The 11,639-nt window shown below is 52.6% G+C and overlaps 5 protein-coding genes across 5 annotated transcripts; 3 read left to right on the top strand and 2 right to left on the bottom strand.

Annotated features, from left to right (window-relative positions):
- Positions 1-2,986: 2,986 nt before the first annotated feature.
- On the top strand, positions 2,987-3,294 carry CTAM01_01061 (conidiation protein 6; the record flags this gene model as incomplete). Its single annotated transcript, XM_060517105.1, has 2 exons — positions 2,987-3,168; positions 3,225-3,294. 2 exons carry the CDS (start codon positions 2,987-2,989, stop codon positions 3,292-3,294), a joined length of 252 nt encoding a protein of 83 aa, XP_060388567.1.
- Positions 3,295-4,049: 755 nt separating this feature from the next.
- CTAM01_01062 (ABC1 family protein) lies at positions 4,050-6,002 on the bottom strand (the record flags this gene model as incomplete). The annotated part of the gene is made up of 3 exons (XM_060517106.1): positions 4,050-5,372; positions 5,428-5,578; positions 5,641-6,002. 3 exons carry the CDS (start codon positions 6,000-6,002, stop codon positions 4,050-4,052), a joined length of 1,836 nt encoding a protein of 611 aa, XP_060388568.1.
- Positions 6,003-6,720: 718 nt separating this feature from the next.
- Positions 6,721-7,512, top strand: CTAM01_01063 (uncharacterized protein; the record flags this gene model as incomplete). Its single annotated transcript, XM_060517107.1, has 2 exons — positions 6,721-7,080; positions 7,135-7,512. 2 exons carry the CDS (start codon positions 6,721-6,723, stop codon positions 7,510-7,512), a joined length of 738 nt encoding a protein of 245 aa, XP_060388569.1.
- Positions 7,513-7,723: 211 nt separating this feature from the next.
- CTAM01_01064 (Pex19 protein family) lies at positions 7,724-8,917 on the bottom strand (the record flags this gene model as incomplete). The annotated part of the gene is made up of 4 exons (XM_060517108.1): positions 7,724-7,819; positions 7,867-8,445; positions 8,502-8,722; positions 8,779-8,917. The coding sequence occupies 4 exons, from the start codon at positions 8,915-8,917 to the stop codon at positions 7,724-7,726; spliced, it is 1,035 nt and encodes a 344-aa protein (XP_060388570.1).
- Positions 8,918-9,791: 874 nt separating this feature from the next.
- CTAM01_01065 (SUMO-conjugating enzyme ubc9) lies at positions 9,792-10,452 on the top strand (the record flags this gene model as incomplete). Its single annotated transcript, XM_060517109.1, has 4 exons — positions 9,792-9,826; positions 9,888-10,051; positions 10,116-10,139; positions 10,199-10,452. 4 exons carry the CDS (start codon positions 9,792-9,794, stop codon positions 10,450-10,452), a joined length of 477 nt encoding a protein of 158 aa, XP_060388571.1.
- Positions 10,453-11,639: the final 1,187 nt, after the last annotated feature.

Consider the following 11,639-nt stretch of genomic DNA (forward strand, 5'->3'; position numbering starts at 1 on the left):
AGAACCGTCTGGCTTGCTACAATGGCTAACTTCTTCCTCCAGCTATTCAATGATCTAGTCATGATCCTAGACAGCTCGGGGACTTTTGGCAGCGCGAAATTGAGCTTGATAGGGTTGTCCTACTCTGTATAGAAACGGCTAGAAAGCTAGAACTCTCACGCCAGACCGAATTGTCTCACTCGGAAACAGACGCGATGCATTAGTCGGAAATTGAGTAGCCCCCCGCAGCCAGGGGGTTGTGGGCGACATGACCCGGCCTACGACTAAGCAAGGAGAAGCACGTATCTCCATCCTCGTCTCATTCGCTGCTGGGACCACGATGGTCCTTTACACGTATGCAAGACAATGGATCTCATCGTACGGCTGATGCGCCGGTCACACGAGCAGCATCGGTAGACGACGTGGAATATCATGACTCTTGAGATTTACTCAAATGCCGGGCAGTTAAATATCTCGTGTTTCCAAGCGGCGCATGGCCAGAAGTCGAATGATTGGTGTCAAGTCAACGCCGACGAGAGCCTGATACCCCCTATGGCTGGCTGAATGCACTAGCACATCAAACTTATTGAAACGGGTTGGTTTATTGGAAACGAGTGACCTGCAGCCCAACATGACTGACAAGCGTCTATCAATTGGGGGGGGGGGGGGGCGGAGTATGAGGGAAGGTAAGTAGGGCAAAGCGATGAACGTGATGGACAGGCTCCGCGGTTCTACATATCTATGAATCCACCCGCATCTCACATTTTCTTACAATTTCCTTCCCCCAGCGATCATTACGCAAAGATCATTGCATCTCCCCTCATTCCCTCCGGACAAGAAGCTCCTGCCGCGGGGAGTCTGTGCTCTCCGCAATATGCATATTTGCGTCTTGGCCCGGCCTAGCTCGACCAGTCATTGACATCACCAAACAAAGCCGATGAATCATCACCTCCTTGCCCTATTTCGCAGCCGCATAGCCAGCCTAGCGGCACCACGCCGTAATGCTCTTAGCGAACGGGCGAAGCTTTGTGATGGTGGGATTGTCTAAACCGCACGATTTTGCAAACGCAGACAGACTCACACAAGATGAGCACAAGATCAGCTTTCCTCACAGACCACAGCCCCCCCGCACATCTCGGCCCCTTGCACGGTCTAGAAGCGGTCTTTGATGCTATTTGCTTCGGGCTAATACCTACTTGAGGGCTGGATCTGGGCAAGCTTTGGACTTGGGGCGGTACCTTGCATTCCTCTCCCAGATTACCATGTCAGATTTCGATCTCACATTGCCCGTTTTGGCGGGGGTTTGACAATCGGATTTATTCTTTGGCGGTGTCAGATACCCATGAAATCAGCATTTCATCTCATTCTTGTCCTCGTCACCGGGTCAGGTCACGGCGAACGTCGTCTGGATGAAGTTCAACCAGCCAATGCACTCAATTGGTATCGGCATTTTCATAACAAGGTCCAATCGATGCCAACTGACTGAAGTGCTGCCGCTGGGAATCAGATACCTAGCCGTAATAGTGCATCGAGCATTAAGTCTTCCTTTCTTCTTCCGTTCAATTAATGACGATAGTATTTGGTCATGACGACAAGGTTGGGCGGCCGAGAAGCGCAGCCTAAATGAGATCGATCTACCTACATGCTTCCCACCGTACCTAGCATGGTGGTTTGAGCCTCGATCAAGCAAAGAGCGGTTCCAGATTGGTTCGCTTTGAGGTTACCCAAGCTCCAAGCTCCTGCAAAGAGCCGCTGCATCTCGAACACCCGCCTGATCACTTCCTCAAAGAACCTCTGCCCGGAGTGTTTGCTACGCTTCCTTCCCCTTGCTATGCCGTTTTCCCACTAGCATCATCGATCGATCTGACTTCATCCCTCCTCAACGACCGGAAGAATACCTAAATGGGAGGGGCGGCGGCGGACGGACAGGCATGAACCGAATTCCCCTAGTGTCGTACGTCCCTTTGCTCTCCCCCACCCCCGCGTCTCCCGTTAAGTGTAAAGTGTAACGTCGTAGGGGATTGTAGGGCTGGCACTGCTGTTTCCTTAACCAATACCACCAACCATGTTAACCACACGAAGCAGCGACCTTGAGGATGTCACCGTGTCACAGTCAGTAGTTTGTTCTTAGACCGGTCTATCATCTTTCTTCCCGCCCCTCCCCCACAACTTTCGCCCCGGCGCCGGCCCCCTTTCACAACGTGTGCCTCTTTACGGAAAGTCATGTCTAAAACCCCCTTCCAGGCACGCAAAGTACGACCGCTTGGGCGTAGCGGAATAAGGAACATGCAACACCATTCAAGCCACGACGCACCGACCTGGATCATCTCGATCTCGCTCAGTCTGCTGGGACGATGTTCTTCTTCTATGGACATACTACTAGAAGGAAAACCAAGGACGTCATGACTTTTCCTCATCAATGATCGAAAGGAGGAAATGTCACTCGAGTACGAGGGAGCTTCCGGCACTAGGTCCATACAGTTCAGACCGCTCGGTCGTTGGCCCGGTAGCCTTGCCGTAGCTCAGATGAGTTGATTCCACGTCTTGCTTCTTTCCCTTATGCAAAGGGGGTTGGAGTAAGATGTATCTTTTCACAAGTTCCGTATTTGATTATTTGGGTACCATGGGCAGTTTACCAATGTCGAAGTGAAAAGGCTATGTACATGAGGGGTAGATTCGATGATGACATGAATTACGTCGAAGTTGCCCGCTCCAACACATGGGGATAGCACCACGAGCTCTGATGGCGGTCAGGGGATTGAACTGAAGCCTTGCTTTGTTTGGGTGTGTTTGTTCTCCTGCAGCTCGAGCTCGACTAGGTCACAAGATTCCATCTCGATTAGCCCAGAAGTTGTATAAGAAGGAGGGAATCCGACACCTCTGGAACATATCTTTTCTCTTCTCATCATCACAACAACGAGCAATCAAACAATTTCATCATCTACCAATAGCTTAACAGCAAACTACCAAGTTTCCCAACTTCAGTCACCAATCACCAACCTTCAACATGCCTACCGAAGCTCAGATCGCCGGCGGCCACAAGGCCAACATCAACAACCCCAACACGTCTGAGGAGTCCAAGCAGAACTCCAAGAAGATTCTCGAGAACGAGTTCAACGGCGGCGATGTCCCCAAGGCTGGCGACAATGAGGAGAAGAACCCTGGCAATGTTGCCGGTGGCCTCAAGGCGTGAGTATTCTTCCCCATGCTAGTACCTCGGACTGTTGCTAACATGTCAATCCCAGTACCCTGAAGAACCCCAACGTCTCCGATGAGGCCAAGGAGTCCGCCAAGGAGCGTCTTGACAACATGTAAATGATGTTTATGAACCGATACCCACCTTATCGCTTGGGATGGAGCTGGCTAGCGAATATGAAAGAGTCAAGCGTTGTATCTTAGTCAATTAGTCTGGCGCATGCAGGCGATAATGAGAACACTGTCAAACTCAACAGTCTCTTCATGTCAAAAACTCACAGTGACATGTTTAATAGCAACCATAGTACTAATCATGTGGCCAGTACATTCACAGTTGCTTTATATGATATCCAACGTTGGGCTCACCAAATTCGCCATGCATCACATTAGGTATTCATTGAGTTGATTAAACTCATTACCTCATCCCGCCCATTTCATTGTAACCCTGAAATGGTATACTACAACTAAACCGGTATGGTTTCTGATGGTGGTGAGACTTTGTCCAGACCAGCCTTGTAGGTAGTTAAAGATGTTAATTTATTTTTGTTCACTATAACAATGTGTACCGATGCGAGTATGCTCATGTGGTTACGGCCTTAAACGAAGTCCTTTTAGCTTTAGATCGCGACTCGGGGGGGGTTTTTTTTTTTTTTGCAAGGATATGTATATATAATACCGATTGGTATCTCCCGTCTGTCTTCTTGCTTAGAAATTATTGCGGCAGGTGGACCAGTCGCAGAACAATCTAGACTCACGGATTAAAACAGCAAGGCTTGGGTAGCGAAAAGGCATGAAAAGTGTTATCTAGTACATTCATCTAATAGTCAAATTACAAGTCTATAGCTCTACATATGTGCAGGTAATATCTAATACAATCACATGCCCGGAGCCGCAAACTCAACGCCTTTGAACCCAAACGCCCTCTTGGCGCTCAAATACAACTCAAAGGCTCCAAGCTTGAGCTCCACCCTCAAGAAGCCGATCCACGCGGACATGAGGCGGAAGGTATTCGGCGGCCACAGCAGCGATCCCCGTTGCTTCAGGTCCTCGAGCTGCTCCTCAAAGACGGTCCGCGTGCAGTACCGAGCGAGGATCATGAAGGAGCGGATGGGACCCTGGCGGGTGTGCAGGTTCTCATCCAGACTGCGGGTGAGGTCGTTGGTCTTGAGGATGAGGAGGATGATGCGCGGGACCTGGCCGAGGAGCTGGACGAGATCGACAATCAGGCCTTCCTGCAGTGCGTCGCCCATCTCCTTCTTCTCGTCGTCGGTGCGCGTCTGCAAGACGGAGCCCTCGCTGTTGAGGACGCTCCAGTCGCGGCCTGTGATGGCGGAGGCGAAAAGGGGGAACTGCTCGTCGTTGATGTTGGCCACCTCCTTGGCATACTTGCGCATGCGCTTCATGTCGCCGTCAATGACAGCGAGCCACATCTTGGCGTAGGAGCGCTGCAGGTCGCGGGGGATTTCGCGGTAAAGGCCGTGGTCGTAGAGAATGATGTCAAAGTTGTGCCCGCCTCGGAGGCCGCGCCTAGACTCGTTCTTCCGAATGGCCAGGTTGCCGCCGTGGGGATCGCAGTGCAAGGGTGCATCGTGGCCAAAGATCATTTCGTTGAAAACGCGAGCGAGACAGGCGGAAACCTCGTCTCGGTCAATACCGTTGGCGTCAAGGTACTCGAGGTCGTCTAACCGGTGTCCTGATACCCGCTCCATGACCAGTATGCGCTCCTTCGACCAGAGAACACCAGGAACGACTAGGGGGTGCTCAGGCAGCTTGGCGAAATGTTCCCTCGTACGATTAGCATTATGCTCTTCTTCTCTGAAGTCCAATTCCTTCGGCAGCGAGATATCCATCTCTTTGGAGAGCCATTCCAAATCGTATTCCGGGAAGAAGCGCTTGAGCGTAGAGAACGTGAAACGTGTCAAGGCAAGGTCGAGTTGAGACCACTGGCCAAGTCCTGGGTGCTGTACTTTGACAGCCACAGGCATTCCGGTGTCCTTCACTGTAGCGGTGTGTACTTGAGCAAGAGATGCAGCACCAATCGGTTCGTTTGAGAATTCGGAGAAGTAGTCCCAGAGCTCTTTTCCAGTATCCTTGCGGAACATTTCCTCAATTGACTCGAAGGACGATACGGGGCACTTGTCTTGTAGTGGGATGAAGGTGTTTGTCCACTCTTGCGGGAGGAGGTAGTTCATCGCACTCTTGATGGTGTATTAGTTTCCAGAACTACAAGTATAAGAATAGGGGGACTCTCACAAGGTGCTGGCCCAACTTGATGAAGATCCCGCCGTTTTTCTCCAAGACCTTTAGTGTTCGATCGGCGCATCGCTGGTGACAGTCTTTCAAAATTTTGTTTGCTAATTCGGGGTCGTCAATCGTTTCTTTCTGGTTGAGAGTCGTTCGGTAGCTGCAATTGTATTAGCAAAGACCACTCCGAGGGTGTACTTCTTTGAGGAATATTCTCCTTACTCATTAATGCATACTGCGAGCGCAGCCGCAACACGGCCTGCTCGCTCTGCCGCATCGTAGCCGTACTTGATGTCGTCGCCCAGCGCAAGGACACCTGCTGTCGCAACGCCACCGCCTGAAGCAAGAAGCCACACGCGACCACCCTTCTTACCACCGCCAGTCCTCGGTGTAGCCCGGTTGATCGCGGTCTTCGTGGTCGTGGAAGAGAACCCGCGTGCGGTGTTGCTAAATCGTTGCTGTTGTTGCTGTTGTGTCCGGCTGGACTCCTGCGCCAACGGGCCTACACGACAGTTGGAGCATGTCCATGGCCGTCGAGTGGCAAGCCGGCGCAATGGGAGCGAGAAGGCGGTGAAGGCTTTCATCTGGACTCTGGCCGACTGCCGCCGACGATAAGACAAACAGGAGAACTGTCTGCGCCGATGCTCATTCTACGAGTTTATGTTGGGATTCCGTGTTTGCTTTTGCATGCAAACAGGCGTGTCTCGATATGGACTTTCCCAACAGTCGCTACAGATAGTGGAGTCGGTTTTCAAGGGATCGAGTCGCTTTGGGGGCGGTCCAGAGCCAATTAGTCGAATGTCATGTCGTCAGTCAACTCTTCTGGACTTTTTTTTTCTCTTCCTCTATCTTTCTGGCCCTGGGCCTGCGCCTGCCATATCGTTGGGGTCTAGGGGAACGGTGGCGCTCTTGACGGTCGCTTTCATTCGTCGAGCGCCACGTTTATCCTTACCTCGGGGCCCGTTCGGAAACCGCCGGGACAGAGGTCCAGCCCAAAAGACCGTAATTAACTGTTTCTGTATGATCCGTCACTGGACCGGGAAGGGACCCTCCAAAAGTGGATTTCACGTGTCACCGCTCTAAGCCACATGTGTTGTGGCGCAAAACATCTTTAGTTCAACCGCGTTCAGGTCGCGTTCAATGACACCTTCCCGCGCCGTGATTCAATTAAGCAATCTGCCAGAGGCGACAACTGCAACTACAGCCTCAGCTCCAGACTTCGGCACATTGGAATAGCACAACCAACAACCAACACTAATCTTTGCACTCAAGCATTATTCATTCGATCGCGATATCAACTCTATGCAACAGAACAAGACATCAGACGTCAGCCAAAGCTCCGAAATGTTCTCCGTCGCCGGACCCGTACCCATCTTCAGCGACCGGACGTGGGATTTCAGGCCCACGGTCCCATCGCCTCTTTCTTCATCGCCCATTCGCGCGTCATCACCCCTCTCGCCCATCAATGACAACACCGTACGCCACACACAATCCTCGCCTATTCCTCAACCAAAGTTCAAATACGCATCAAGAGCTACGAAACCGAACCCGATAGTTCGGAAACGCGAAGAAGCGCAGGAGAGCAGGAGGAAGCTGTTCCTCCAAAACGTGAGGCAGCGCGCGGATGATCGTCAATACCAGCGGCGGGACATGGAGGGCACTGTACGTGAAGGTTTTGCTACTGACTGTGATACGGCCTACTGACGTATCCGACAGCTTCTCAAGTCTGACTGGGATCGCGACATGCGGCAACGGCATTATGCCAAGCAAATTGAAGGCAACGCGGTGTTTTCCGAAGCGGATATCGAAGACGCGGCAGCTGTTCTCCAAGATCGCGCGCAACGAATCCCTGATGACACTGACGATATGATGGTTGATGCCATCGCCCAGGAGGAGCAGGACGAGCTCGATGCGTTATTACTCTCCTACGACCAGTCATCTGATGTGCAGCCCGAGACTGGCTCCTCGCAAATGATGCAGTCAGATCCATACGGCCTGTCAGACGACGAGGATTACGACTCGTTATTCATGAATTTGGTATCACAGGAAAGCAGTCAGCCAGACGCGTCCTCGCAAGATATGGACATGTCATGAAAATATGGCGTTGATTACGGCTGGTCTATTTGCTTTGCGGCGTTTATACGAGACTATTTGGCTTTCGGGGTCTGGGGGTTGCTATTTGGCGTCTGGCATTGAACAGCGGTCGGAATATGCCACGAATGGCTACTGTGTGTATGCAAGCTCACGGGACAAGGCACCGGTTGTGTAGGAACATATTTGACGGGACTTCCATTGGAATGTCCGATTATTGGGGATTACAGCCCTCGTCTGCACTGAAAGCTTCTTGCGCTGATGGCATATCACCGACCAAATCAGACGGAGGTGAGCCAGCAGCTTGCATCTGTCTCCTATTAGCGCGTGAAGATCCAAATTTGGAGAGGTTCCAACCTTTTGCATCCTGTCCACAATGTACTCTCTGTCCGCCGCGTTGGAATCGGCGTACGTCTTCTCCTCGAACTTGGCCACGATCTCCTTGACTAGCGCTTGTTGCTCCTCGTACCGCTTGAGATCCTCTGCTGGCGTCTTTTCCTTGTTCTTTGCTAACCACTCGGGAAACTTGTCGTTGAGCTCCTTCATAGGCTCGTACAGGATTTCTTTGTTAGTGAGCTGCTCCATCATGCCCATGAGCATCTTTGAGAACTCCTCCTCGTTGCCACCGCCGCCTTCGAGGTTGCCCTCTCCGAGTTGCTTCATCATCTCTGCGAGGAAATCTTCGGTAGATGACTCTGCCGCGGCTGCAGTCGCCTGTTGTCCTGATGCTTGCATGCGTTCCATGGTCTTCTTGATAGTCTCCTGGAAGGAACCGTCGGCAATGGGGTCGGAAACGGGAACTTTGCTTGAAGATGAGGCTGACGCTAGCGGTGTCGGCGCTTTTGCTCCGGTCGTGCCTTCGGCAAGGTTTTCCGTTCCTGCCGCAGCTTCACTAATCTGCTTAAACACGTTGTCGAATTGCGCTTGCATCTCGGGCTATGGTAAATGGTTAGCAATCGTATCTGAGTCGGCTGGCAGTGGAAGTCTCCCACATTCTTCTCAAATTCTCCAATCAGGTCAGCCATGCCGGCTTGGAGCTGCTTAGCGAAATCGTCGGAAGATAGCATCTCTTCCAGTGTCTTATCCTCAGAATCATCTTCCACAGCTGTCGCGGGTCTACCTGGCCCAGCCGCGGTGGTTCTCGCAGCTGACGCAGCAGGTTGTGCTGTTTTCTTCGGTTCCACATTCACGGCAGCAAAGTCATCGAGCATGTCTAGCAGAGTCAGTATATTCCAAAAGGCCGCAGAGGGTTCCCTATGGCAGGCGCACCATCCAAGTCGTCCAAGTCGTCTTCATCGGGATCAGGAACATCCTCAACGACAGTTGTAGGCTTCGTCTCTTCCACTGGCGGTACCACGGGTTTCGCCTCGGCATTGCCGGCGCCGGCTGCGCTACCATCCTTCTCCATCTTTGCAGAGTGCCTCAAGATGCGATTCCCAAACACGATGCGTGCTGCAGTAAATCAAAGGCGCTTGGGTTCAGTCTTGACAAAGGTAACTTGCAGTGCGCATTGGTATAGAGGCGACAGGAACCGGAGCCTCGGGGCGCTGCAGGTGATGGACAGCCTCCAAAAGGTTGGGTCAAGATTGACAGTCGCACCGGGCTGGGATTATGACCTTTGTACGTGCAGAAAGATGGACTGTCAGATGAAAGCCGAGGAATCGGCCTGAAGCTCCTGGGTTGTCTTGCATCTGGGCAGGTCCATTAGCCCCACGTCAGATTCCCAGCACCCCGCGCCGCTGGACTAACGCGGTATAGGGCGGGGTCCTTTCTCCCATTTGTCCATTGGGCGACCTGATGTTCCGCCTCGCGCCCCAGCCGCCCCCCTCCAGGAGTCCCAACTGCCCTGAGCTCCTGCGGAAGGTACCGCGGCATCTCACGTTTACCAGGTCTCACACCTTCCATCCGTTGGTCGATCGGAATCGGTACGTACCCTTACCCCGAAAATCTTCCGCTTTCCAACGCGGCGCATTCAGTGAGGCAAGTGCGAGGTGCCTTACCTCAGGTAATTCGTTGACGACTTCCACTCGCTACGGCTTTGCCTTTACACACCGAATTATCTTCGGAACCCCCCAGCCTTACCACTTTTCTCTTCTACATCGACTGGCGTGACCGTTCTACGTCATCTCCTCCATCCGAACGCCTCGATCCCTCGACTACGGCCCGATACGAAGGTTGAATCGTCCCGATTGTGCACAACCGCAACCTTTGCGACACGCGAGCCAGACGTCGCACGCGACTTCGGACACATACACTCTAAGCAACGATCACACTTCTCCACGATGTCGCTTTGCCAGAACAGACTTCAAGAGGAGCGGTATGTTGTTCAGCTACCCCGATCCTACGACCAATGCCTAACTGATCTGGCTGTGCTACAGCAAGCAGTGGCGCAAGGACCACCCCTTTGGTTTCTTCGCGAAGCCTCAGCGTAATGCGGCGACTGGAACCCTCGACCTGAAAGTCTGGGAGTGCGGTATTCCTGGCAAGGAGAAGACGATTTGGGAGGGCGGCCTGTTCAAGTTGACAATCACATTCCCCGAAGGTATGTTACCTAGAGAAATGACAGTGGAGTGAAAGCCAGTTACTGACAATTCTGCGCGAAAAAGAGTACCCAACGAAGCCACCCAAGTGTGAGTTGAAAACACCCCTAAGCTTGCAACTATACAGTAAACTGACAGAAGTTCCTCAGGCAAATTTGTCCCTCCGCTGTTCCACCCCAATGTCTACCCCTCCGGCACTGTTTGCCTGTCGATCCTGAACGAGGAGGAGGCGTGGAAGCCTGCCATCACGGTGAAGCAGATCCTGCTCGGCATTCAGAACCTGCTCGACGATCCCAACCCCGAGTCGCCCGCTCAGGCTGAGGCCTACAGTCTCTTCAAGAAGGACAAGACGGAATACGAGAAGCGCATCAAGCGTGTTGTGAGAGAGAACCCGGCGCCTTAGGAGCAAAGGCAGCTATGTGTGAATAGATTTACGAGATCACAGCGTCACGCCAATAGGCAGGACTTCGGAGTTACGGGAATACCATACGGTCTGCTTCTCTGCTTTCGATATGTCATATGACAATGCAATAATGATATTGTGAGGGAAGCAAACAGGGGGGCTTTCAACCCACACCTCAGCTGTTGATCTATTGAATAGGATATTTGCGTGTGAGATGCATCAGTTGAGTGCTTGAAAAGACGAGCAGACGTGCTATGCGAATCGACTACACGAGCCTGGCACGCAGGTAGGTAATGATGACTCTTTTGGCGGTGATTCCAAACCCCACCAGACCGTGGTGGGAGTCTCATTTTATTACCCGTCGAAAGCCGCCGGCTGTGGATATTCCACCGGAACCAATGCCGCCGGGCTGTTGTGTCGGAGGAGCGCGCCTCCACAATAGCTTGCTTGGCACGAGACCCAGAACCCTGACACTGGTGACGAGTAAGTCGGGGGTTGGAAGAGTCAGGAGTCAATGGGAGCGGGCGTATTACCAAACGGTGAAAGACACGGGCTCCCGAAAGCCTCGTTTTCCCGCCAGTCAAAGACTTCATGCCGAGCAAAGTGAGGTAAGTATGCCCGGCAGCGTTAAGAACTGCAGCTTCGCAGATAGAAGGCGTCTCCGTGGCACCATATGTAGGCTGTCGCGGAAAAACAGATTAACAGCAAGCAGCAAACAGCAAACGGCAGAACCACACCGACTCGTTGTCTGCGTTCTCGTTGGTGGCTGGGCACGATGCAGTTTCTTATCAGTCGGCAAGGTTAGGTAATTGGGAGACTGGTGAACTCTGACTGGTCAGTCCGCCAATGGGTGCGAGAGCCGAGATCGGCCCAGGGGACCAGCTATGTTACACTAGCGCAGCGCAGCAGATTAGCGTATCGTGCAGATGCAGCCAGTCACTGTGGTTCCGTCGCAGCGGACCTGCAATTTTGGCACACTCTGACACCCCTTGGGGATACTTTGGCACAGAGTTGTAGACGGCCCTGACGTTTCTGACCCTTATCGAAGCACCGGCTACGGCCTCCGACAACCCAAGCTTGGTAAAGTACCGGGTGTCAGGGCTGGGCTTTTTGTCGGATGAGCCAGGTGCTAGGGGGGGATGTCATTGTATCAGAAGCGCGGTCCAATGCTTCCAAGTAGGTACTCT

This window comes from Colletotrichum tamarilloi (genome assembly GCF_030869305.1).
Source record: "Colletotrichum tamarilloi strain Tom-12 chromosome Unknown Scaffold_2.1, whole genome shotgun sequence".
In the NCBI taxonomy this organism is placed as follows: Eukaryota; Fungi; Ascomycota; class Sordariomycetes; order Glomerellales; family Glomerellaceae; genus Colletotrichum; species Colletotrichum tamarilloi.